A 23648-nucleotide genomic window follows, 5' to 3' on the forward strand; every position below is an offset into this window, starting at 1 on the left:
TCACTGTGCCTCTGGTTAAAGGGGAACAATGTCATTGTGCCTCTGGTTAAAGGGAACAATCTCACAGTGCCTCTGGTTAAAGGGGAACAATGTCACTGTGTCTCTGTTTAAAGGGGAACAATGTCACTCTGTCTCTGGTTAAAGGGGAACAATGTCATTGTCCCTGTAGGTAAAGGGAACAATGTCACTGTGCCTCTGCTTAAAGGCGAATGGTATCACTGTGCCTCTGGTTAATGGGGAACAATGTCACTGTGTCTCTGGTTAAAGGGAGCAATGTCACTGTGCCTCTGGTTAAATGGAGCAATGTCACTGCGCCTCTGGTGAAAGGGAACAATGTCATTGTGCGTCTGGTTAAAGGGGAACAATGTCACTGTGCGCCTGGTTAAAGGGAACAATGTCACTCTGTCTCTGGTTAAAGGGGAACAATGTGGGAACAATGGCACTGTGCGTCTGGTGAAAGGGAAACAATGTCACTGTGTCTCTGGTTAAAAGGGAATGGTATCACTGTGCCTCTGGTTAATGGGGAACAATGTCACTGTGCCTCTGGTTAAAGGGAACAATGTCACTGTGCCTCTGGTTAAAGGGGAACAATGTCATTGTGCCTCTGGTTAAAGGGAACAATCTCACAGTGCCTCTGGTTAAAGGGGAACAATGTCACTGTGTCTCTGTTTAAAGGGGAACAATGTCACTCTGTCTCTGGTTAAAGGGGAACAATGTCATTGTGCATCTGGTTAAAGGGGAACAATGTCACTGTGCGTCTGGTTAAAGGGAACAATGTCACTCTGTCTCTGGTTAAAGGGGAACAATGTCACTGTGCCTCTGGTTAAAGGGGAACAATGGCACTGTGCGTCTGGTGAAAGGGGAACAATGTCACTGTGCCTCTGGTTAAAGGGAAACAATGTCACTGTGTCTCTGGTTAAAAGGGAATGGTATCACTGTGCCTCTGGTTAATGGGGAACAATGTCACTGTGCCTCTGGTTAAAGGGAACAATGTCACTGTGCCTCTGGTTAAAGGGGAACAATGTCATTGTGCCTCTGGTTAAAGGGAACAATCTCACAGTGCCTCTGGTTAAAGGGGAACAATGTCACTGTGTCTCTGTTTAAAGGGGAACAATGTCACTCTGTCTCTGGTTAAAGGGGAACAATGTCATTGTGCATCTGGTTAAAGGGGAACAATGTCACTGTGCGTCTGGTTAAAGGGAACAATGTCACTCTGTCTCTGGTTAAAGGGGAACAATGTCACTGTGCCTCTGGTTAAAGGGGAACAATGGCACTGTGCGTCTGGTGAAAGGGGAACAATGTCACTGTGCCTCTGGTTAAAGGGAAACAATGTCACTGTGTCTCTGGTTAAAAGGGAACAATGTCACTCTGTCTCTGGTTAAAAGGGAACAATGTCACTGTGCATCTGGTAAAAGGGAAACAATGTCACTGTGCCTCTGGTTAAAGGGAACAATGTCACTGTGTCCCTGGCTAAAGGGGACAATATCACTGTGCCTCTGGTTAAAGGGGAACAATGTCACTGTGTCTCTGTTTAAAGGGGAACAATGTCACTCTGTCTCTGGTTAAAGGGGAACAATGTCATTGTCCCTGTAGGTAAAGGGAACAATGTCACTGTGCCTCTGCTTAAAGGCGAATGGTATCACTGTGCCTCTGGTTAATGGGGAACAATGTCACTGTGTCTCTGGTGAAAGGGGAGCAATGTCATTGTGCCTGTAGGCAAAGGGAACAATGTCGCTGTGCCTCTGGTTAAAGGGGAATGGTATCATTGTGCATCTGGTTAAAGGGGATCATTGTCACTGTGCCTCTGGTTAAAGGGGAACAATGTCACTGTGTCTCTGGTTAAAGGGGAACAATAGCACTGCGTGTCTGGTTAAAGGGGAACAATGTCACTGTGCCTCTGGTTAATGGGGAACAATGTCACTGTGCCTCTGGTTAAAGGGAACAATGTCACTGTGCCTCTGGTTAAAGGGGACCAATGTCATTGTGCCTCTGGTTAAAGGGAACAATCTCACAGTGCCTCTGGTTAAAGGGGAAAAATGTCACTGTGCCTCTGGTTAAAGGGGAAAAATATCACTCTGCCTCTGGTTAAAGGGAACAATGTCACTGTGCCTCTGGTTAAAAGGGAACAATGTCATTGTGCGTCTGGTTAAAGGGAACAATGTCATTGTGCATCTGGTTAAAGGGGAACAATGTCATTGTGCGTCTGGTTAAAGGGGAACAATGTCACTGTGCATCTGGTTAAAGGGAACAATGTCACTGTGTCTCTGTTTAAAGGGGAACAATGTCACTGTGCCTCTGGTTAAACGGGAACGATGTCATTGTGCGTCTGGTTAAAGGGGAACAATGTCACTGTGAGTCTGGTTAACGGGAAAAATGTCACTCTGTCTCTGGTTAAAGGGGAACAATGTCACTGTGCCTCTGGTTAAAAGGGAATGGTATCACTGTGCATCTGGTTAATGGGGAACAATGTCACTGTGCCTCTGGTTAAAGGGAACAATGTCACTGTGACTCTGGTTAAAGGGGAACAATGTCATTGTGCCTCTGGTTAAAGGGAACAATCTCACAGTGCCTCTGGTTAAAGGGGAACAATGTCACTGTGTCTCTGTTTAAAGGGGAACAATGTCACTCTGTCTCTGGTTAAAGGGGAACAATGTCATTTTGCGTCTGGTTAAAGGGGAACAATGTCACTGTGCGTCTGGTTAAAGGGAACAATGTCACTCTGTCTCTGGTTAAAGGGGAACAATGTCACTGTGCCTCTGGTTAAACGGGAAAAATGTCACTCTGTCTCTGGTTAAAGGGAACAATATCACTGTGCATCTGGTTAAAGGGGAACAATGTCATTGTGCGTCTGGTTAAAGGGGAACAATGTCACTGTGCGTCTGGTTAAAGGGGAACAATGTCACTGTGTCTCTGTTTAAAGGGGAACAATGTCACTGTGCCTCTGGTTAAACGGGAAAAATGTCACTCTGTCTCTGGTTAAAGGGAACAATATCACTGTGCATCTGGTTAAAGGGGAACAATGTCACTGTGCCTCTGGTTAAAGGGGAACATGGTCACTGTGTCTCTGGTTAAAAGGGAACAATGTCACTGTGCCTCTGGTTAAAGGGGAACAATGCCACTGTGCCTCTGGTTAAAGGGGAACAAGGTCACTGTGTCTCTGGTTAAAAGGGAATGGTATCACTGTGCATCTGGTTAAAGGGGAACAATGCCACTGTGCCTCTGGTTAAAGGGGAACAAGGTCACTGTGTCTCTGGTTAAAAGGGAATGGTATCACTGTGCATCTGGTTAAAGGGGAACAATGTCACTGTGCCTCTGGTTAAAGGGGAACAAGGTCACTGTGCGTCTGGTGAAAGGGGAACAATGTCACTATGCCTCTGGTTAAAGGGGAACAATGGCACTCTGCGTCTGGTTAAAGGGGAACAATGTCACTGTGCCTCTGTTTAAAGGGGAACAAGGTCACTGTGCGTCTGGTTAAAGGGAACAATGTCACTCTGTCTCTGGTTAAAGGGGAACAATGTCACTGTGCCTCTGGTTAAAGGGGAACAATGTCACTATGTCTCTGGTTAAAGGGAACAATGTCACTGTGTCCCTGACTAAAGGGGACAATATCACTGTGCCTCTGGTTAAAGGGGAACAATGTCACTGTGCTTCTGGATAAAGGGAACAATATTACTGTGCCTCTGGTTAATGGGGAACAATGTCACTGTGTCTCTGGTTAAAGGTGAACAATGTCACTGTGCCTCTGTTTAAAGGGAAACAATGTTACTATGTCTTTGGTTAAAGGGAACAATGTCACTATGTCTCTGGTTAAAGGGGAACAATATCACTGTGCCTCTGGTTAAAGGGGGACAACATCACTGTGCCTCTGGTTAAAGGGGAATAATGGCACTGTGTCTCTGGTTAAAGGGGAACAATGTCACTGTGTCTCTGGTTAAAAGGGAACAATAGCACTGTGTCTCTGATTAAAGGGGAACAATGTCACTGTGCCTCTGATTAAAGGGGAACAATGTCACTGTGTCTCTGGTTAAAGGGAACAATCTCACAGTGCCTCTGGTTAAAGGGGAACAATGTCAATCTGTCTCTGCTTAAAGGGGAACAATGTCATTGTGGTTGTAGGTAAAGGGAACAATGTCACTGTGCATCTGGTTAATGGGGAACAATGTCACTGTGCGTCCGGGTAAAAGGAACAACGTCACTCTGTCTCTGGTTGAAGGGGAATAATGTCACTGTGCGTCTGGTTAAAGGGAACAATGTCACTGTTTTTCTGGTTAAAGGGGAACAATGTCACTGTGCCTCTGGTTAAAGGGGAACAATGTCTCTGTGCCTCTGGTTAAAGGGGACAATGTCACTTTGTCTCTGGTTAAAGGGGAACAACGTCACAGTGCCTCTGGTTAATGGGGAACAATGTCACTGTGCCCTGATTAAAGGGGAACAATGTCACAGTGCCTCTGGTTAATGGGGAACAATGTCACTGTGACTCTGGTTAAAGGGAACAATGTCATTGTGCATCTGGTTAAAGGGGAACAATGTCATTGTGCGTCTGGTTAAAGGGGAACAATGTCACTGTGCGTCTGGTTAAAGGGGAACAATGTCACTGTGTCTCTGTTTAAAGGGGAACAATGTCACTGTGCCTCTGGTTAAACGGGAAAAATGTCACTCTGTCTCTGGTTAAAGGGAACAATATCACTGTGCATCTGGTTAAAGGGGAACAATGTCACTGTGCCTCTGGTTAAAGGGGAACATGGTCACTGTGTCTCTGGTTAAAAGGGAACAATGTCACTGTGCGTCTGGTTAAAGGGAACAATGTCACTGTTTTTCTGGTTAAAGGGGAACAATGTCACTGTGCCTCTGGTTAAAGGGGAACAATGTCTCTGTGCCTCTGGTTAAAGGGGACAAAGTCACTGTGCCTCTGGTTAAAGGGGAACAAGGTCACTGTGTCTCTGGTTAAAAGGGAATGGTATCACTGTGCATCTGGTTAAAGGGGAACAATGTCACTGTGCCTCTGGTTAAAGGGGAACAAGGTCACTGTGCGTCTGGTGAAAGGGGAACAATGTCACTATGCCTCTGGTTAAAGGGGAACAATGGCACTCTGCGTCTGGTTAAAGGGGAACAATGTCACTGTGCCTCTGTTTAAAGGGGAACAAGGTCACTGTGCGTCTGGTTAAAGGGAACAATGTCACTCTGTCTCTGGTTAAAGGGGAACAATGTCACTGTGCCTCTGGTTAAAGGGGAACAATGTCACTATGTCTCTGGTTAAAGGGAACAATGTCACTGTGTCCCTGACTAAAGGGGACAATATCACTGTGCCTCTGGTTAAAGGGGAACAATGTCACTGTGCTTCTGGATAAAGGGAACAATATTACTGTGCCTCTGGTTAATGGGGAACAATATCACTGTGTCTCTGGTTAAAGGTGAACAATGTCACTGTGCCTCTGTTTAAAGGGAAACAATGTTACTATGTCTTTGGTTAAAGGGAACAATGTCACTATGTCTCTGGTTAAAGGGGAACAATATCACTGTGCCTCTGGTTAAAGGGGGACAACATCACTGTGCCTCTGGTAAAAGGGAGCAATGTCACTGTGTCTCTGGTTAAAGGGGAACAATGTCACTGTGCCTCTGGTTAAAGGGGAACAATGTCACTATGTCTCTGGTTAAAGGGAACAATGTCACTGTGTCCCTGGCTAAAGGGGACAATATCACTGTGCCTCTGGTTAAAGGGGAACAATATCACTGTGCCTCTGGTTAAAGGGGAACAATGTCACTGTGCTTCTGGATAAAGGGAACAATGTCACTGTGCCTCTGTTTAAAGGGGAACAATGTCACTATGTCTCTGGTTAAAGGGAACAATGTCACTATGTCTCTGGTTAAAGGGAACAATATCACTGTGCCTCAGGTTAAAGGGGAACAATGTCACTGTGCTTCTGGATAAAGGGAACAATATTACTGTGCCTCTGTTTAATGGGGAAAAATGTCACTGTGCCTCTGGTTAAAGGGGAATAATGTCAGTGTGCTTCTGGTTAAAGGGAACAATGTCACTGTGTCTCTGTTTAAAGGGTGGAATGTCACTGTGCATCTAGTAAAAGGGAAACAATGTCACTATGTCTCTGGTTTAAGGGAACAATGTCACTGTGTCCCTGGTTAAAGGGAACAATATCACTGTGCCTCTGGTTTAAGGGGAACAATGTCACTGTGCCTCTGGTTAAAGGGGAACAACGTCACTGTGTCTCTGGTTTAAGGGAACAATGTCACTGTGTCTCTGGTTAAAGGGAACAATATCACTGTGCCTCTGGTTTAAGGGGAACAATGTCACTGTGCCTCTGGTTAAAGGGGAACAACGTCACTGTGCCTCTGGTTAAAGGGGAACAATGTCACTATGTCTCTGGTTAAAGGGAACAATGTCACTGTGCCTCTCGTTAAAGGGGAACAACGTCATTGTGCCTCTGGTTAAAGGGAACAATGTCACTCTGTCTCTGGTTAAAGGAGAACAATGTCATTGTGCCTGTAGGCAAAGGGAACAATGTCGCTGTGCCTCTGGTTAAAGGGGAATGGTATCACTGTGCGTCTGGTTAAAGGGGATCATTGTCACTGTGCCGCTGGTTAAAGGGGAACAATGTCACTGTGTCTCTGGTTAAAGGGGAACAATAGCATTGCGTGTCTGGTTAAAGGGGAACAATGTCACTGTGCCTCTGGTTAATGGGGAACAATGTCACTGTGCCTCTGGTTAAAGGGAACAATGTCACTGTGCCTCTGGTTAAAGGGGACCAATGTCATTGTGCCTCTGGTTAAAGGGGAAAAATGTCACTGTGTCTCTGTTTAAAGGGGAACAATGTCACTGTGCCTCTGGTTAAAAGGGAACAATGTCATTGTGCGTCTGGTTAAAGGGAACAATGTCATTGTGCATCTGGTTAAAGGGGAACAATGTCATTGTGCGTCTGGTTAAAGGGGAACAATGTCACTGTGCGTCTGGTTAAAGGGAACAATGTCACTGTGCCTCTGGTTAAAGGGGAACAATGTCACTGTGTCTCTGTTTAAAGTGGAACATTGTCACTGTGCCTCTGGTTAAAGGGGAACGATGTCATTGTGCATCTGGTTAAAGGGGAACAATGTCATTGCACATCTGGTTAAAGGGGAACAATGTCATTGTGTGTCTGGTTAAAGGGGAACAATGTAACTGTGCATATGGTTAAAGGGGAACAATGTCACTGTGCGTCTGGTTAACGGGAACAATGTCATTGTGCCTCTGGTTAAAGGGGAACAATGGCACTGTGCGTCTGGTGAAAGGGGAACAATGGCACTGTGCATCTGGTTAAAGGGGAACAATATCACTGTGCCTCTGGTTAAAGGGGAACAAGGTCAGTGTGCGTCTGGTTAAAGGGAACAATATCACTCTGTCTCTGGTTAAAGGGGATCATTGTCACTGTGCCTCTGTTTAAAGGGGAACAATGTCACTGTGTCTCTGGTTAAAGGGGAACTATAGCACTGCGTGTCTGGTTAAAGGGGAACAATGTCACTGTGCCTCTGGTTAATGGGGAACAATGTCACTGTGCCTCTGGTTAAAGGGAACAATCTCACAGTGCCTCTGGTTAAAGGGGAAAAATGTCACTGTGTCTCTGTTTAAAGGGGAACAATGTCACTGTGCCTCTGGTTAAAAGGGAACAATGTCATTGTGCGTCTGGTTAAAGGGAACAATGTCATTGTGCATCTGGTTAAAGGGGAACAATGTCATTGTGCGTCTGGTTAAAGGGGAACAATGTCACTGTGCGTCTGGTTAAAGGGAACAATGTCACTGTGCCTCTGGTTAAAGGGGAACAATGTCACTGCGTCTCTGTTTAAAGTCGAACATTGTCACTGTGCCTCTGGTTAAACGGGAACGATGTCATTGTGCGTCTGGTTAAAGGGGAACAATGTCACTGTGCCTCTGGTTAAAGGGGAACAATGTCACTCTGTCTCTGGTTAAAGGGAACAATGTCACTGTGTCCCTGGTTAAAGGGGAACAATGTCATTGTGGCTGTAGGTAAAGGGAACAATGTCGCTATGTCTCTGGTTAAAGGGGAACAACGTCATTGTGCCTCTGGTTAAAGGGAACAATGTCACTCTGTCTCTGGTTAAAGGAGAACAATGTCATTGTGCCTGTAGGCAAAGGGAACAATGTCGCTGTGCCTCTGGTTAAAGGGGAATGGTATCACTGTGCGTCTGGTGAAAGGGGATCATTGTCACTGTGCCTCTGGTTAAAGGGGAACAATGTCACTGTGTCTCTGGTTAAAGGGGAACTATAGCACTGCGTGTCTGGTTAAAGGGGAACAATGTCACTGTGCCTCTGGTTAAAGGGAACAATCTCACAGTGCCTCTGGTTAAAGGGGAAAAATGTCACTGTGTCTCTGTTTAAAGGGGAACAATGTCACTGTGCCTCTGGTTAAAAGGGAACAATGTCATTGTGCGTCTGGTTAAAGGGAACAATGTCATTGTGCATCTGGTTAAAGGGGAACAATGTCATTGTGCGTCTGGTTAAAGGGGAACAATGTCACTGTGCGTCTGGTTAAAGGGAACAATGTCACTGTGCCTCTGGTTAAAGGGGAACAATGTCACTGCGTCTCTGTTTAAAGTCGAACATTGTCACTGTGCCTCTGGTTAAACGGGAACAATGTCACTGTGCTTCTGGATAAAGGGAACAATGTCACTGTGCCTCTGTTTAAAGGGGAACAATGTCACTATGTCTCTGGTTAAAGGGAACAATGTCACTATATCTCCCGTTAAAGGGAACAATATCACTGTGCCTCTGGTTAAAGGGAAACAATGTCACTGTGCCTCTGGATAAAGGGAACAATATTACTGTGCCTCTGGTTAATGGGGAACAATGTCGCTGTGTCTCTGTTTAATGGGGAAAAATGTCACTGTGCCTCTGGTTAAAGGGGAATAATGTCAGTGTGCTTCTGGTTAAAGGGAACAATGTCACTGTGTCTCTGTTTACAGGGTGCAATGTCACTGTGCCTCTGGTTAAAGGGAACAATGTCACTGTGCATCTGGTAAAAGGGAAACAATGTCACTATGTCTTTGGTTTAAGGGAACAATGTCATTGTGTCCCTGGCTAAAGGGGACAATGTCACTGTGCCTCTGGTTAAAGGGGAACAATGTCACTGTGGTTCTGGATAAAGGGAACAATATTACTGTGCCTCTGGTTAATGGGGAACAATATCACTGTATCTCTGGTTAAAGGTGAACAATGTCACTGTGCCTCTGTTTAAAGGGAAACAATGTTACCATGTCTTCGGTTAAAGGGAACAATGTCACTATGTCTCTGGTTAAAGGGAACAATATCACTGTGTCTCTGGTTAAAGGGGGACAACGTCACTGTGTCTCTGGTTAAACGGATCAATATCACTGTGCCTCTGGTTTAAGGGGAACAATGTCACTGTGCCTCTGGTTAAAGAGGAACAACGTCACTGTGCCTCTGGTTAAAGGGGAACAATGTCACTATGTCTCTGGTTAAAGGGAACAATGTCACTGTGCCTCTGGTTAAAGGGGAACAATGTCATTGTGGCTGTAGGTAAAGGGAACAATGTCGCTGTGTCTCTGGTTAAAGGGGAACAACGTCATTGTGCCTCTGGTTAAAGGGAACAATGTCACTCTGTCTCTGGTTAAAGGAGAACAATGTCATTGTGCCTGTAGGCAAAGGGAACAATGTCGCTGTGCCTCTGGTTAAAGGGGAATGGTATCACTGTGCGTCTGGTGAAAGGGGATCATTGTCACTGTGCCTCTGGTTAAAGGGGAACAATGTCACTGTGTCTCTGGTTAAAGGGGAACTATAGCACTGCGTGTCTGGTTAAAGGGGAACAATGTCACTGTGCCTCTGGTTAATGGGGAACAATGTCACTGTGCCTCTGGTTAAAGGGAACAATCTCACAGTGCCTCTGGTTAAAGGGGAAAAATGTCACTGTGCCTCTGGTTAAAAGGGAACAATGTCATTGTGCGTCTGGTTAAAGGGAACAATGTCATTGTGCATCTGGTTAAAGGGGAACAATGTCATTGTGCGTCTGGTTAAAGGGGAACAATGTCACTGTGCGTCTGGTTAAAGGGAACAATGTCACTGTGCCTCTGGTTAAAGGGGAACAATGTCACTGTGTCTCTGTTTAAAGTGGAACATTGTCACTGTGCCTCTGGTTAAACGGGAACGATGTCACTGTGCCTCTGGTTAAAAGGGAACAATGTCATTGTGCGTCTGGTTAAAGGGAACAATGTCATTGTGCGTCTGGTTAAAGGGGAACAATGTCACTGTGCCTCTGGTTAAAGGGAACAATCTCACAGTGCCTCTGGTTAAAGGGGAACAATGTCATTGTGCTTGTAGGTAAATGGAACAATGTCACTGTGCATCTGGTTAAAGGGAACAATGTCACTCTGTCTCTGGTTAAAGGGGAACAATGTCACTGTTTTTCTGGTTAAAGGGGAACAATGTCACTGTGCCTCTGGTAAAAGGGGAACAATGTCTCTGTGCGTCTGGTTAAAGGGGACAATGTCACTTTGTCTCTGGTTAAAGGGGAACAACATCATTGTGCCTCTGGTTAATGGGGATCAATGTCACTGTGCCTTGATTAAAGGGGAAAAATGTCACAGTGCCTCTGGTTAATGGGGAACAATGTCACTGTGACTCTGGTTAAAGGGAACAATGTCACTGTGCCTCTGGTTAAAGGGGACCAATGTCATTGTGCCTCTGGTTAAAGGGAACAATCTCACAGTGCCTCTGGTTAAAGGGGAACAATGTCACTGTGTCCCTGGTTAAAGGGGACAATATCACTGTGCCTCTGGTTAAAGGGGAACAATGTTCCTGTGTCTCTGGTTGATGGTATAATGACAAATATTGAACAATCTAGTCCTGTCGACATATTCCATCCCGGCCAGCTCTCTCTCTCTCACAGTCATCTCCTGGAGGACCTGTCTCCCCCTGGAAGCGCCCGAGCAACACTCCGCTCCCTGAGGCTGCTGTCCAACGCCTCGGGAGCTGCTTTCCTGAGTTGCAGGCGCTACATCAATGCAAGTTGGACGGAGGGAAGTGTTGACTCCGGGCAGAGGGCACCGTTTGAAGTTCATTCACACTCGCGGTGCCCTGCTCATGGATCACAGCGATCATTTCCTGCCGGCTGTTTCCCTGTGAATATGAATCTGATCTAACCCCGAGCTGAGTCTGTATTAAACCCCCCGGGTCCTGTACTTACGTGAGGGTCGCCTTTGCCCTGTTGTCCGGGAACTCGGTGACTCCCATCGATGAGGAAGGAGTGGGTGCACAGGAGCTCAATGTTCACCTGCTCACAGCCTCCCAGACAAAGGCATTGCTGGAGTCTGCTGTTTCCCCGTCCCCTGTCGGATCTCTCCAGGATTCACTCTCTCCTCGACTGGCAGGTACTGACTGACTGTCCCCAGTCCGGCTCCCCCAGCCTTCCATCAGCCCAGCCAGAGAGGGGAGGGAGAGCAGCCCCCCACACTGGCAACCCCCACCCCCCTCCCTCCATCAGCCCAGCCAGAGAGGGGAGGGAGAGCAGCCCCCCCACACTGGCAACCCCCCACCCCCCTCCCTCCATCAGCCCAGCCAGAGAGGGGAGGGAGAGCAGCCCCCCACACTGGCAACCCCCACACCCCCCCCTCCCTCCATCAGCCCAGCCAGAGAGGGGAGGGAGAGCAGCCCCCCACACTGGCAACCCCCCACCCCCCTCCCTCCATCAGCCCAGCCAGAGAGGGGAGGGAGAGCAGCCCCCCCCACACTGGCAACCCCCACACCCCCCCCCTCTCCCTCCATCAGCCCAGCCAGAGAGGGGAGGGAGAGCAGCCCCCCCACACTGGCAACCCCCACACCCCCCCCCTCCCTCCATCAGCCCAGCCAGAGAGGGGAGGGAGAGCAGCCCCCCCCCACACTGGCAACCCCCACACCCCCCCCCCCTCCCTCCATCAGCCCAGCCAGAGAGGGGAGGGAGAGCAGCCCCCCCCACACTGGCAACCCCCACACCCCCCCCCTCCCTCCATCAGCCCAGCCAGAGAGGGGAGGGAGAGCAGCCCCCCCCACACTGGCAACCCCCACCCCCTCCATCAGCACCCCCCCCCCACACACACACACACACACACAGAGGGGAGGGAGAGCAGACCCCCACACTGGCTGACCCCCACCTCCCTCCATCAGCCCCACACACACACACACACACACACACACACACAGAGGGGAGGGAGAGCAGACCCCCAAACTGGCAACCCCCACCCCCTCCATCAGCCCCCCCCCACACACACACACACACACAGAGGGGAGGGAGAGCAGACCCCCACACTGGCTGACCCCCACCCCCTCCATCACCTCCCCCCCCCCCCCCCACACACACACACACAGAGGGGAGGGAGAGCAGACCCCCAAACTGGCAACCCCCACCCCCTCCATCAGCCCCCCCCCCACACACACACACACACACAGAGGGGAGGGAGAGCAGACCCCCACACTGGCTGACCCCCACCCCCCCCCCATCACCCACACACACACACACACACACCCACACACACAGAGAGGGGAGGGAGAGCAGCCCCCCCACACTGGCTGCCCCCCCCCTCCCTCCATCAGCCACACACACACACACACAGAGGGGAGGGAGAGCAGCCCCCCACACTGGCAACCCCCACCCCCCTCCATCAGCCCCCCACACACACACACCCCCCCACACACACAGAGAGGGGAGGGAGAGCAGCCCCCCCACACTGGCTGCCCCCCCTCTCCCTCCATCAGCCACACACACACACCCACAGAGGGGAGGGAGAGCAGCCCCCCACACTGGCTGATCCCCCCCCCCCGCCTCCATCAGCCACACACACACACACACACACACACACACACACACAGAGGGGAGGGAGAGCAGCCCCCCACACTGGCTGCCCCCCCTCTCCCTCCAACACACGCACACACACAGAGAGAGGAGGGAGAGCAGCTCCCCACACTGGCAACCCCCACCCCCTCCATCAGCCACACACACACACAGAGGGGAGGGAGAGCAGCCCCCCCACACTGGCTGCCCCCACCCTCCATCAGCCACACACACACACACACACCCCACACACACACACAGAGGGGAGGGAGAGCAGCCCCCCACACTGGCTGCCCCCACCCTCCATCAGCCACACACACACACACAGAGGGGAGGGAGAGCAGCCCCCCACACTGACTGCCCCACACCCCCCACCCCCCTCCATCAGCCACACACACACACACACACACACACACACACAGAGAGGGGAGGGAGGAAGCAGCCAGGGCTGTGTCCCCAAGTGACTGTCAACTTCCCATCCAGCATGACCTCAGCTATAATATCCAGCCACTGTGGATTCATCTCCAGGGCACCTCAAAAAGACCGTCACTAACTAGGCAGAAGTGGTTACTGCAGAAGCTGGAGGTTGGAGTCTAGATTAGAGTGGTGCTGGAAAAGCACAGCAGGTCAGGCAGCATCCCAGGAGCAGGAGAATCGACGTTTCGGTCAAAAGCCCTTCATCAATAGTAAACTAAACTCTTCTCATCTCCATCCTAATAGGCATTGCCCATTATTGTTAAACAGTGTCTCCTGGTTCTAGACTCCTAACTCAGGGGAAAGAAACATCTAACCTGCATTTACCCTGTAGGTTGCAATGAGAGCATGTCCCATTCTGCAAAACTGTAGAGATTACTGGTGCAAGTTACCTCCTCATAGGACAGTGCCAGCATCCAGGGAACAAGTCTGGTTAACCTCTTATTGTGTTGCCTGTATGGTAATAGCATCCTTCCTGAGGTAAGGAGACCAACTCCAGGGGCTGTCTAAGCAAGCTCCTGTATAATTGGAACAAGACTTCACTATTCCTGTATTCAAATCCTGTTGTGATAACGGCTAACAGTCTGTTAGTCAGAGAGTCAGCGCAGAAACGCTAATAGCTTGATGTTACCCTGCAGTGACCTAGCAACAAGGAAAACTAGGCCCCACTGTACTTCGAGGAGAAAGTGAGGACTGCAGATGCTGGAGATCAGAGCTGAAAATGTGTTGCTGGAAAAGCGCAGCAGGTCAGGCAGCATCCAAGGAACAGGAGAATCGACGTTTCGGGCATGAGCCCTTCTTGCAAGGATGCCTTCCTTGAAGAAGCTCTCTTCCTCATTCCTGAAGAAGGGCTGATGCCCGAAACGTCGATTCTCCTGCTCCTTGGATGCTGCCTGACCTGCTGCGCTTTTCCAGCAACACATTCTCAGACCCACTGTTCTTCTACACTTTCCAACCTCTTGTTATTTCGGAAATACTGTGAACATGTGTTCCTCCTACTAAAGTGGATAATCTGACATTTTGCTACATTAAATCCCACCTACCACTTTGTGCCCATTCACTATGCCTATCCAAAGTCTTCTGGAAGTGTTTTATACCTTCCTCACAAATCACATCCCTGCTTTATTTTGTACCATCTAAAAATTTGGAAACATTACATTTGGCCCACAAGTCTAAATATTTTCTGATTAGCCTGTTCAGGACCATTATTACACATCACTGGAGCACGTGGGATTTGAGCCTATCTATCCTGGTTCAGAGGTAGGGACACTACCATGGCACCACAAGAGGGCCATCTTTCTCCAAGTCTAGATATTTTTTAATCAGGCACCCTATTACACATGTCTTCTCCACAGCTAAATCATTGTAATACATTGTGAACAGCTGGGGCCCAATGATCTTTGCCTTATTCCACTGGTCACAACCTGTCAACACGAGAACGATCCATTTGGTCTGACCCTCCTCTGCTGGAGGTTTCATCCTATGATCTTCTCTGATCAAAAGCGCTCGATATAAGTATTTCCTTCCTTCAGTGCAGAGAGCAAAACTGAACCCAGTGTTTGAGATGTGGTCTCACCAAAACCCCTCACAATTGTAGCAAGACCTCTTTATTCCTGTTCTCCAATCCCCTTGCACTAAAGACCAACATAGCCGTTCTAATTACTTGCTGAATACTAACTTCCAGAGTTCTTATATGGTTCTCTCAGAACATTAACACTGACAAGTTTCACACCTTTTTACAATTATACTGCTTTTCTATTCTTAGTACCAAAGTGAGTAGCGTCACACTTTCTCAACATTTATATTTTATCTGTCATTGTACGGGCTCTTTGTTTACGTCTTTGCAGCCTATCTGTGTCCTGCTCATTCCCGTCTGGCCTTATATCATCAGCAAACTTACATTCCTCAATCTCTGTCTTTACCTTGTCTATTAACCTTTTGTAGGCACATTCTCAAATGCATTTTAAAAAAATAATCAGTATACAACATCACCTTTATCCACTCTAGATACATTCTCGACAAGCTCCAATAGATTTGGTAAACGGGAATTTCCTTTAATAAAACCATGTTGACTTGTCCTGATCATACTTTGTTTTCATAAGTCCATTGTTAAGACTTCTCCAATAATAAATTCCAGCATTTTCTCAATAACTAGTGTCAGGCTGACTGAGCTGTGGTCCTCTGTTTGCTCCCTCACTCCATTATACAGGTTTATAAAATCATGAGGGGCATTGATAAGGTGAATAGCAAAGGTCTTTTCCCTCGAGTAGGTGAGTTCAAAACTAGGGAGCATATGTTTAAGGTGAGAGGAGAAAGGTATAAAAGGGATGTGAGGGGTAACCTTTGCACACAGCGGGTGCTTTGTGAGTGGAATGAACTACCGGAGTGCCGAATGCAGGTATAGTTACAACATTTAAAAGACGTTTGGACAGGTCCATGAATTGGAAAGGTTTACAGGGATATGGGCCAAAAGCAGGCATGCCAACAGGCGAGTGGGACTTGTTGAGTTTGGGAAATGTGGTTGACATAGACAAGTTGGACTGAAGGGCCTGTTTCTGTGCTGTATGACTCAATGACTCATTGACTATTTGCTAACATCCAATACGATGAGATTGATCCAGGATCCCAGGAATTTTGGAAAATCATACCTAAAGCACACATTAAGCTAGGATATCATCATTGGGCCTTGGAAGTTTATCAGATATAGACTCTTAACTTCCTCCAGTAATTTTCCCATGCTGATGCTAACTTAATTTCCTCGCTCTTTTTAGCATTTATCTTTTTCTTTATTCCTGTTGTATTAACTCACATTTTCTACAGTGGATAATGTGCAGTGAAACTAGAACAGAAACTGCTGGAAATACTCAGCAGGTCTGGCAGTGACGATGGAAATAGGAACAGAGTGAACGTTTCAATCCAGGTTGATACTTGCAGTGCAGTGCTGAGAGAATGCTGCACTATCCGAGATGTCACTTTGCAGAGGAGACATTAAACTGAGACCCTGCCTGCTCTCTTAGGTACTAATCCAGGGGCACTATTTCAAAGAAGGGCAAGGATTCCTCTGGATTCCTGCCCAATATTGATCCCTCAGTCAACATCATTTCAAATTAATTATCTGATCATTAATGCCGTGCTATTTGCAGGATCCTGCTGTATATGACATAGTTGTTGTAATTTCTGCAGTACAGCTGTGACTGACCAAATCCATCACTGGCTTGACTCAATCACATTTTTGCTGAATGAGGTATTTTTTCATTAGTGACCCTAAAGTGACAGATACTACAAGTGAACTTGATGCTGATTGCTGACGTTTTCATTGTACACTCCTGTTTCAGTTTTCTCCTTCAGCATTTCAATAATTGATTTTTCCTTCCTGCACTGGTCACATGATGACCTTTGTTGTTCTCTTTACTATTCTCCAGGCCATGCGTTATGACTCCCACAGCAAACCTAATTGATTGTTATTGAAATCAAGAGCACCTTATGAGCTACAGTTAGTGAAGCAAGCAAATGAATCTTTCATTGATTTCCAGCTAGTTGTAATTAAAGTGAGACTTTTTCTACAATGTCGGGGACTTGGTTTTTAATGGGGTTCCCCAGGGGTCAGTATTGGGACCCTTGCTTTGCCTGATACATATTAATGATCTGGATCTTGGTGTGCAAGGGATACTTTCAAAGTTTGTGGATGAATCTATATTTGGAAGCATAGTACATTGTAGGAGGACTGTGTAGAACCCTAAAAAGACATAGATAAGTTGGTGGAGTGGGAGGATTGTTGCAGATTAGGTTCAATGCAGAGAAAGTGAGGCGATGCTCTCTGGTCAGAAGAGCATTGAAAGACAAGGTAAAATCAGGGTTACAGTTTGAAAGGAGGGGCAGAAGCAGAGGGACCTGGGAGCATATGTATTTTAGGTCATTGAAGGCGGCAGGACAGGTGGAGAGAGCAGTTAGTGAAGCTTACAGTGTTCTCAGTTTTATTAACGGGGGCGTCGAATACTAGAGCAGGGAGGTGATGCTGAGCTGGTACAAGACACTTGTGAGGCCTCAAGCTGGAGTATTGTGTACACTTGTGAGAGCCAGGGTGTGGGAATGATGTGATTGTATTGGAGAGTGCAGAAGTACTTCACAAGAACACTTCTAGGAATGGGAAACTGCAATTATAAGGCTGGGATTGAAGACGTCGAGACTGTTCTCATTGGAGAGAAAAATGCTGAGATTTGATGGAAGTTTTCAAAATCATGAGTGGGATGGACAGAGTAGATCGGGAGAAGCTGTTCCAGCTTATAAAATGAACAGGAACACGTGGGCATGGATTTAAATTTAAATGCAAAAGAAGCAAGAGGAAGGTGAAGCAAAACATTTTCAGACAGTGAGTCATTAGGGCTCGGAATGTATTGCCTATGAGGTTGGTGGAGGCAGGTTCAATAGAAGCATTCCAGAGGGCATTGGATAATCATTTGGATTGAAATAGAGTATAAAGGTATGGTGGAAAAGCTGGAGATTGGTGCTAGGAAATGATGCTGGCACAGGCATAATGGTCCAGATAGCCTCCTTCTACACCATGACAATTCAGTGATTGTGGTCTAATATGTGTGCATTGAATAAAATGTCTTGGAGTAGTGAGGCCTTTGTGGCTGGATATGTTAACCACATTGTCCTACATTCTGCGATGGGCCCCAGCTTTAATACCTGAATTGCATCTAACAGAGAATTAATGTGCAAGGCAGAGATAAAGTGAATCGTTAGAGACTTTTTTCCAAGGACAGAAATGTCTATCACAAGGGGGCCTAATTTTAAGGTGATTGGAGGAAGGTTTAGGGGAGATGTCAGAGGTCAGTTCTTTACACAGAGAGTGGTGGGTGTGTGGAATGCACTGGCAGCGATGGTAGTGGAGTTCAGAGACATCATAGACATTTAAGCAACTCTTGGATAGGCACATGGATGGTAATAAAATGAAGATTATGTAGGTTAGTTTGATCTTAGAGTAGGTTAAAAGGTCAATACTACATCAAGGACTGAATGGCCTGTACAGTGCTGTACTGTTGTATACTGTTGTATGTTCTATGTTCCTGAATAAAACACTCGGCCCCCAGCCTCAGCTGCTCAGCTGCTTTAGCCCTAACCCATCTACTTTTCCTAGATCCAGCTGCAACTATTTGAATGTTCTTCCAGTTGACCACCAAAGGCGGTGAATCTTTGAAGATATGTTTAGCTGATTTGGCCCGTACATTGCAGAATTCCAAACATCTTCTCTGGTTTTCACAAGCAACATGAATGTCTGCCAGAACTGCGAGGCCTCAAGGCCAACCTGGACATTCATATCAGTAAACCCAACAAAGAGACTGGAATAGGCGTCGCTGATCAGCCTTATCAATGAAATGTTCACCATTCTTAATGCCAGGCTCAAATTCGTATCCACTGAATCTGCCGCTCAGCCTGACCAGATAGCCTTGGTGGAAAGCAAGCTTCAAAAATATCATTTGCTTGATATGTGTAAGAGCTGTGGGTGCTTCAGTGAGATACATACAATAGGCCCATTACCAGTGTGTTAAGTACATGGGGCTCAAGGTCCTTTACACCCTTATCTATGAACAACACCAATCAGTCAAATGATTACATGAATTGCTATAACTAGTACTCAGCAAGTTTTTCATTCAGACAGTGAAGGATCCCTTCATTCCTACAAAGGCCAGATGGGACCCGCACATAATAGCAATGCAGTTCCAATAGGTTTATTTAACACTGCAGGCCGAAGCACCAACATACCACTTATGGAAGCCATCAACTTCTACACTTCTGCAATATATCATGGCAATCTACACCCATCATCATTGAGAGAATCAATGTTCATTGATTTTATGAACTATGTCATGCAACAACATCATAGGTGCCCAAGTAATTGGTGTTGCCATGGGATCCCTGCTCAGCCCAACCCCAGCAAACATCTTTTTGTTGGATTCCATGGGAAGTGTGTCAATCTGCAGCTACATGTAAGAGTCCGCTTACATGTCTTAATGGACTCTGTCCTGATGAAAGGCTAATGCCTGAAACGTTGATGCTCCTGCTCCTCGGATGCTGCCTGACCTGCTGTGCTTTTTCCAACCCCATGTTTTTCGACTCTGAGTCAACAGCAACTGCTGACCTCACTCTCTCCTCTATCTTACACTTTAAATTGATTAGTGAAATGAGCTCCCATTCATCAATGCCCTTGTTGAGAAATCAGCTGGGGGTTCTCAAATGCTTTCTGCTGCAAGTCTACCTTCATTGGTCAGTATATGGTGGGAATCCTATACTTCCGTGTTCTAGAAGATTCACTGTATTGGCAACCTTGTAAGGCCCCAACAATTTGTTCACTGTCCAAACTCGATCCTGACATAGACTGGCTTTGATATGGCTTGTTGGATAATAGCTATCCTTGAGAATGTGTATTGGATATGAGGAGGTAGGGAAGGAGTTAAGTTCCAAGTTTTGTGAAACAAGAGGTTCAGCTGAGCATGACTCAGATCAGATAAGAACTTACAGTTAACAATGGGGTGCTGGAGGCAAGGGTAATGAGTTAACAAGGTGGAAAAGCATTCATTATGTAGAGCCATTTAACAGTATTGAAAAAATTCAGTATGTAAGGTCAGTTTAGCAAGGTTAAAAGTTCTGGATGTAGATTTGCTCGCTGAGTTGGAAGGTTCACTTTCAGACATTTCGTCACCATAGTGGTAACAGCTTCAGTGAGCCTCCGGATGAAGCATTGCTGCTGTTTCCTGCTTTCTCAGCAACAAACCCAAACAAGCAGAGAAGTCCAGAAACCCTAACCACTCTCCCCAACATCAAAGACGTCTTGGAAATGACTGCCAGACTACTCAGACCCCTTGGCATCATGGTAGCCCACAAACCCACCAACACACTAAAACAGCAGCCAATGAACTTGAAAGATCCCATATAGACAACAAGCAAAACTAACGTCATTTACAAAATACCGTCCAAGGACTGTAACAAACACTACACTGGACAAACAGGCAGAAAACTAGCCACCAGGATACATGAACACCAACTAGCCACAAAACGACATCACCCTCTCTCACTAGTGTCCTCACATACAGATGAGGAAGGGCACCATTTCAGCTGGAACAACACATCCATCCTAGGATAAGCCAAACAGAGACACCCCTTGAGAAAACGAACAGGAAATGACATCACCAAAGGAAATGACATCACCACCCTAAGGAAACCCAAACATATAAATAGAAAGCAGGAAGTGCCACCTAGTGCCTAGTATGGTGACAAGATATCTGAAAATGAACCTTCCATCTCAGTGAGCAAACCTACATCCAGAACCTCAACCTGAGCTACAAATCTTCTCACAACTCACGAAGTGAAAAGTATTCATTATGTGAGGCCAGTTAAGGTTATGAACATTCATTGTGTAACAGCAGATGGCTTAATCTTTACTGTTGATGCTCGCTGATTGTAATGGTCACCCAATCAATATGTATGTTGCCTTATCTGGATGCTCCTCCCTGGAAAATGACTTTATAATTCATCAAGAAACTGCTGTTTGAGAAAGAAGAGGCAGAACCCATGTCCCTGTGCACAAGGGCGATCATTCTCTCTCCCTCCAAGGCCCAGAATAAAGATGATGGAGGTAAAACTATACTCTCTCTGAGTGTTTTGCTTCAACTGAGGGGGGACTGGGACGACACCCCGATCAAATCATTTCCCGCTGGATATCAAGCAAGTACATAAAAAGGCCCATTCTAATTACTGCCCCACAGCACCAGGAATGGTACCCAGTCCCACATTAGTCTTGATGAGTGCCCAGTCAACCATTGATTACCCATGGTAAGTCATCTCAAACATTTGGCCAACAGGTGAAGATATTATGCAGCAGCACCACCACTAACAGAACGCTGACATCAAGCCAAAAAGCCACTGTCTGTAAAACAGATGGATAATGCGGTTCATGAATTTCAGTGCAGGTGTCATGTCAGCTACACAATTTGTATATTTGCAAAGACTGATGAATGCCCAGTCGTCAGCACCTTCCAACAGGAGGTTGGGCCGTGAATACCATTTCAAAGTTCATTAAGCCCAGGTGAAGAGCAGGTAAACATAGACTGTATATGTGTGTGTGTGTGTGTGTGTGTGTCTGTATGTATGTGTGTGCCTGTATGTGTGTGTGTGTGTGCCTGTATGTGTGTGTGCGCACGCGCCTGTATGTGTGTGTGCCTGTATGTGTGAGTGTGTCTGTGTGTGTGTGTGCCTCTGTGTGTGTGCGTGCCTGTATGTGTGTGTGTGTGTGTGTCTGTATGTGTGTGTGCCTCTCTGTGTGTGTGTGTGCCTGTATGTGTGTCTGTGTGTGTGTGTCTGTATGTGTGTGCGTGTGTGAGAGAAACTATACCTGTGAATCAGCATGTGTATGTCTGCATGAGAGTGTGTGTATGTAAATATGTCTGTAAATATATATGCATGTATGCATGGGAAGGTGTGTGTGTTTCTGTGTGAATGTCTGCAAGTGTGCATGTGTGAATATCTGTATGTGAGAGCATATGTGTGTGTGCATGAAAGTCTTTGTGTATGTGAATATGCCTGTGAGTGTATGTGTTATGAATATGTGTGTGTCTATAGGGGTGTTTGAGTTGATGTCTGTGAGTGCATGTGTATTTGTATATGTGTGTGTTTGCAGTTCCTTTATTCCTGAGACACAATACAAGTGGTGTGTCAATAGCAGTCTCCATGTAGAGACATTGACACATTTGCTTGAAGTAAAACATGAATGATGAGCCTTCTCTGTGAAATTTCCTTCAGAAAATGAGAGGTTTAATGCTGACTCAGCTTCAGAACATTGCATTCTAGTTAGCAAAGATCTAGAGCACAAAAACTGGGGAGTCATCTTTGGGGAATTGCTTAGTAGGAGGTAGAGACTTTAGTTGTCAATGTGAGAAGTGGAATTCTAGCAGGATGACAGCTGCCCACAACTGGAATCAATGATTTAGACTGGATGTGGCCTCACTAACAAGGTCAGCATTGATTACCAATCCCTTGAACTTTGAGGCTTGTTAGACCATTTCAGAGTCATCATGTTGCTGTGGGTTTGGAATCACATGTAGGTCAGCCTAACAACAACATCCCTTCCCTAAAAGGACATTAGTGAATCAGATGACAACCACTGATAGCTTCATGGCCACCATCCCTAACTTCCAAGTGAATTGAAATCTCACCGTCATCATGGCATTCACGTCCATGTCCTCAGAACATTAGTCTGAGCCTCTGGGTTACAAGTCCAGTGACATGACCACTACACCAGTGTTATCCCCTGACATTAGGGTTTGCAGAAGACACTCATTTCGGAGGGATAGTGGCTGCTTTAGATGGAAGTGGAAGGTTACAAAGGAATGACCACAGATGAAGCAACTGGGCAGAAATTCCACCTTCACCTTCAATCCAAGAAAGACAAATTGGAATATTCCCTCCAAGATGTAGGATGAGGAAGAATGGCAGAGTGAAGGAATTTAGTTTTGCAGTTTCAGAGATCACTTAAAGCCACTATGAACAACAGAAAGGAACTCGTTTGCAGGCAGTAAAGAGATAACGTTAGTCAGGTGATGTAGCAGAGAGAGAATCGAAAGGGAACTGAATACTTGATACAACATTAGTATTGGAACAGAGGGAGTGGGAAGGGAACTGGATACTGGTCACAGCATTAATAATGTGGCAGCATGGAGAGGGAGCTTGATAATGGAGAGAGCATTAATATTGAGGCAGGGAGAGAGGAGAGGGAGTTGGATACTAGAGAGAGCATTAATACATGGCAGAGTTGGAGAGAGAGCTTGATACTGGAGAGAGCATTAATATTGGAGTAGTGGGAAGATGAGGAAGCTGGATACCAGAGAAACTATTTATATTGAGGCAGGGAGTGGGGAGAAGCAACTGAAGAGAGCATTAATTTTGTGATGGCGAAATGAGAAGGAATAATAGCAGGGTGAGAGACCTCAGCTACATTGAGAGACTGGAGAAACTGGGAATGTCTTCCTTTGAGTGTATGAGGTTAAAAGGAGATTGGATAGAGATGTTAAATATCATCAGGGTGGGAGAGTTTGTAATCAATTAAAATAGATTTAAAATGATTAAAGTGTCACAAGTCAAATGAGGAGAATTTTGTTAACCTGGTGAGCTGTTGTATCTGGAATGTGCCGTCTGACAGGACAGTGAAACCAAACTGAATTGTACCTTTCAAAAGGAAATTGGATCAGCAATTTAAAAAGACAGATGTGCAAGTTTTGGGAAACAGACAGTGGCAATGGAACTAAGTGTCAGACGTGGCTCATTTGATAAGTCTGTTATTTCCAAATCATT

At 46.4% G+C, this 23648-nt stretch overlaps 1 protein-coding gene across 2 annotated transcripts in view; it reads right to left on the reverse strand.

Annotated features, from left to right (window-relative positions):
- The window catches only part of LOC140464294 (solute carrier family 35 member F3-like), a 448695-nt gene extending 437283 nt beyond the window's left edge, over window positions 1–11412 (reverse strand). For both annotated transcript variants that reach the window (XM_072559209.1, XM_072559199.1), the window contains exon 1: window positions 11208–11412. In XM_072559209.1, the coding sequence (XP_072415310.1) occupies window positions 11208–11254 (47 nt within the window). In that variant the 5' untranslated portion in view covers window positions 11255–11412. The remainder of the gene's footprint in view (window positions 1–11207) is intronic.
- Between the last annotated feature and the right edge of the window lie 12236 nt (window positions 11413–23648).

This window comes from Chiloscyllium punctatum, chromosome 3 (assembly GCF_047496795.1).
Source record: "Chiloscyllium punctatum isolate Juve2018m chromosome 3, sChiPun1.3, whole genome shotgun sequence".
In the NCBI taxonomy this organism is placed as follows: Eukaryota; Metazoa; Chordata; class Chondrichthyes; order Orectolobiformes; family Hemiscylliidae; genus Chiloscyllium; species Chiloscyllium punctatum.